The sequence below is a fragment of the Plasmodium gallinaceum genome (genome assembly GCF_900005855.1).
Source record: "Plasmodium gallinaceum strain 8A genome assembly, contig: PGAL8A_v1_98, whole genome shotgun sequence".
NCBI lineage: Eukaryota > Apicomplexa > Aconoidasida > Haemosporida > Plasmodiidae > Plasmodium > Plasmodium gallinaceum.
Window position 1 is genome coordinate 966,901 of NW_021628265.1, and position 3,772 is coordinate 970,672.

The following is a 3,772-nucleotide window of genomic DNA, read 5'->3' on the forward strand; positions in this document are numbered from 1 at the left end:
TTTAGGGTTCAGGGTTTAGGGTTCAGGGTTCAGGGTTCAGGGTTTAGGGTTCAGGGTTCAGGGTTTCAAAAAAAAAAAAAAAAGAAAAAAACAAAAAAAAAAAAAAAAAAATTAGAAAGTATAAATAATTTAAATATTATATATATATATATAAAAGCTTATATATGTATATATATAATTATATACAAATAATAATACTTTAAAATTTATATTACTTTTAGAGAGTTTTTAATTTAAAAATCTTTAAAATTAAAAAGAATTGTGTACATTGGATATAAAATTAGAACTATATAACTGTCAGTTCTTTAGAGTAATTTGAATGTTTTTATTTTATTTTATTTTTTTTTATTTTTATTGTGTAATGGAATAAATTCATAAAAATAATATTAATTCTGATGATGAAAAATGATTTATCTTTATGTGCTTATATAATGAGAAACTACAAAAAAAAAAAAAGAATATGTATTATAAATAAATTTTTTTCTTTTTTTAAATAAGTATAACCATATAGTATTATAAGTTGTTATTACTTTATTTCATTTTATTGTTTTTATTTTTATTTTATTTTTTTTTATTTATTAAAAAAATATTATTAGCATTTGATATTGCTTTTATTTCATTGTATACCTAATATGATTATTTATAAAATTTTAAAAAAAAAAAAAAAAAAATTAGAAAAAGAAAGAAAAAGAAAAACATTCTAAAGGATGATATCTTTTGGAACTATTTTTATTTAATAAAATAGATATATATATATATATTTATATATATATATGTATAATTAAAAGTATGAATAAAAAATTAAAATACATAAAAAAAATTGCAAAGAATACAGAAAAGAATATGGTTAGTAATTTAAAACTAAGTGATAACATGAATAAGGATACAAATTATAAAAGTAGTATAAACAAAGAAAAAGATATAAATTATATTAAGAATATAACAAAGAATTCAAATAAAAATGAAAATGAAGAGAAATCTAAAGAAGAGGTAAATGAATATTATAAAGAAAGTAACGAAGATATAAATAATGAACATTTAGATAAAAAAAAATATATTATAAATGGTGATTCCTTTAAAAATATAAAAAATGTAAACCATAATACTTTAATTTTTGAAGATAAAACGAAGGAATTGGAACATTCTGTTGATCATTTAGAAACTAAATTAACAAATAATAAAACAAACATTTATTTGGATAATAAAGAAGAAGATAAACAACAGGAAAGAGAAGATATTATAATGAAAAATAGTAAACAGTTAAAAAAAGAAAAAAAAAATAAAAGAAGTTTTAATGTAAAAAGTAATGAAAAAATGAATTATAATAATATAGAATTTAGTGAAATTTGCACAAATGAAGATGAATTAGATAGCAATTATTATGATAATAATACCATGTTAAAAAGTAATAATATGAAGGATATGTTCAAACCTAACGAATGTAGCAATATCAATTATATTGATTCAAATGATAGTATCACTGATGAAAAAAAAAAATTAAAAGAATTTGTCAATAATAAAAAAGAAACTGATGAAGATTATGTTAAAATTTTATCTTTTATGAATAATTACAATGGTAATATAGTTAATTTAAACAATAATACTAATACTACTACTAATAATAATACTACTGCTAATAATGATACTACTGCTAATAATAATACTACTGGTAATAATAATACTAATAATAATATCAATACTAATACTACTACTAATAATAATAATACTAATAGTGATACTACTACTACTACTACTACTACTATTAATAATAATAATAATAATAATATTACAACTACTAATAATAATGATGATAATGATAATAAAGAAGCAGAAAATAATAAAAGTAAAAATGATATACATGATATTTATATTAGGAATATTGAAGAAAATAATGATGATTTAAATTTAAAAAAAGTAAATGAAAATAATATAAGAGAAGATAATAAATGTAACCATAATATTGGAATAAATAATGAATATAATAATGATGACAAAAATAATGAAACAAATAATCATAATAATGAAATAAATAAAAAAGATAATTTAAAAAATATTGAGACATTAAATATAATAGATAATATAAAAAATGAAGATTCAATTTTAAATGAAAAAATGAAAAAATTTATTAATGATGATAAAAAAAAAGAAATAGAAAATTTGAATATGAGTGATACAGAATTATTGAAAACTATGAATTATAATAACATTCCTCAAAATTGTGAATATGAAGAAGTTTTAACTAATATAATTCAATTTAATAAGGATAAAGTTGAATTAAATTTAAATAGAGGAGAAATTTATTTAAATGAAAGTGAGTATACGTTTACTTCATACTTTTTATTAAGTAGTGGTTTTAGATTTTATCCTATTGAAGAAATTAAAAAAAAAAAAAGAAAAGAATTTTTAAAAATAGAAGAATTAAATGATATGAAAAGAAGAGTAAAATGTGATAATAAAAAGTGGGAAATAAAAAAAGAAGACAAATTTTCACAGGAGGTAAATGAGGAAAGTAATAATGATTATGTGAAAAAAGAAGAGTTAATAGGAAAAGATAATATTAATAAAAATATGGAAACAAATTATGAAAATATAAAAAATGATGAAAAAGAAGATAATATAGAAGAAAAGAAGAAAAATGAACTTTTTGATGAAATTTTAACAAATTTAAAGAATGATTTTTATAATCAAATTTTAAATATAGAAAATAATTTTAAAAATTTAGATAATAAAATAGAAAATAATAATTCTTTTAATTTTCATTGTATAATGGAAAAATTAAAGAATAGAAAATATAATAATGTTTTATATATTTATAATGATATATATTTATATTTAAATAATTTATTATATTTATCAAAACCTTCTAGTTACATATGGATGAAATTACATGAATTATCTACTCAAATAACTAATACTATTTACAATATACAGCAAAAAAAAGAGCATTTATGGAATAAAAAAATGCATAATTCTCAAAATGAAGAAATAAATGAAAGAGAAAAAAAAAAAGAAGAAATAGAAATAGATAAGCAAAAAAACGATCAATCTATAAATGAAGAAGAGAAAATGGCATTTCAATTACTACTTAGTAAATTGCATCAAGATATACATTTTGAAGTATATAAAAAAAAATTCCAAAAAAAAAAAAAGAATATATATATATTTATTAGTTTTATATATGATTGTGTATTTGTATTTTAATTTTATATATATTTATATATATATTTTTTTATTTTAGTTATTTAGAAAATTTAAAAATAAGGCTGTATGGAAAACATTAGAAGGAGGAGAAATAGAATTAGATGATAAATCAACAAAGGCTTATGTTTTTAGGTAAGATTTGTATATATATATAAATTTTTTTTTCTTTAATTTATCTTTATTTTGTATTTCATTTAAATTAAAACACTTAATATTTTATTTTTTTACAGAGATATGTATAAATGGTGTAAAGCTCAATTAGATATAAGAAGTAAAAAAAGTGACGCATCTGAAAGTGATTCTTCAAAAGATTCTTATTAAAAAGTTATTTTATTTTATTTTATTTTTTTTTTTAGTATGTATATATAAATGTAAAGAAAACAGTAGAAATAAAATGAACAAGTAGAATGATAATATATTTAATATTTCTTATTATGATATATTTATATTGATTATATATTTTTCTTAATTANTTTTTTTTACGCTTTATTCGTATTTTTTAAAAATACATAATTTATAAATAACGACAGTTTGCTTTTTTTTTTTTTTTTTTTTTTTTTTTTTTTTTTTT

The 3,772-nt window shown here is 16.7% G+C and overlaps 1 protein-coding gene across 1 annotated transcript; it reads left to right on the plus strand.

Annotated features, from left to right (window-relative positions):
• Positions 1-789: 789 nt before the first annotated feature.
• Positions 790-3,522, plus strand: PGAL8A_00350900 (conserved Plasmodium protein, unknown function; the record flags this gene model as incomplete). The annotated part of the gene is made up of 3 exons (XM_028672556.1): positions 790-3,117; positions 3,239-3,333; positions 3,432-3,522. The coding sequence occupies 3 exons, from the start codon at positions 790-792 to the stop codon at positions 3,520-3,522; spliced, it is 2,514 nt and encodes an 837-aa protein (XP_028529096.1).
• Between the last annotated feature and the right edge of the window lie 250 nt (positions 3,523-3,772).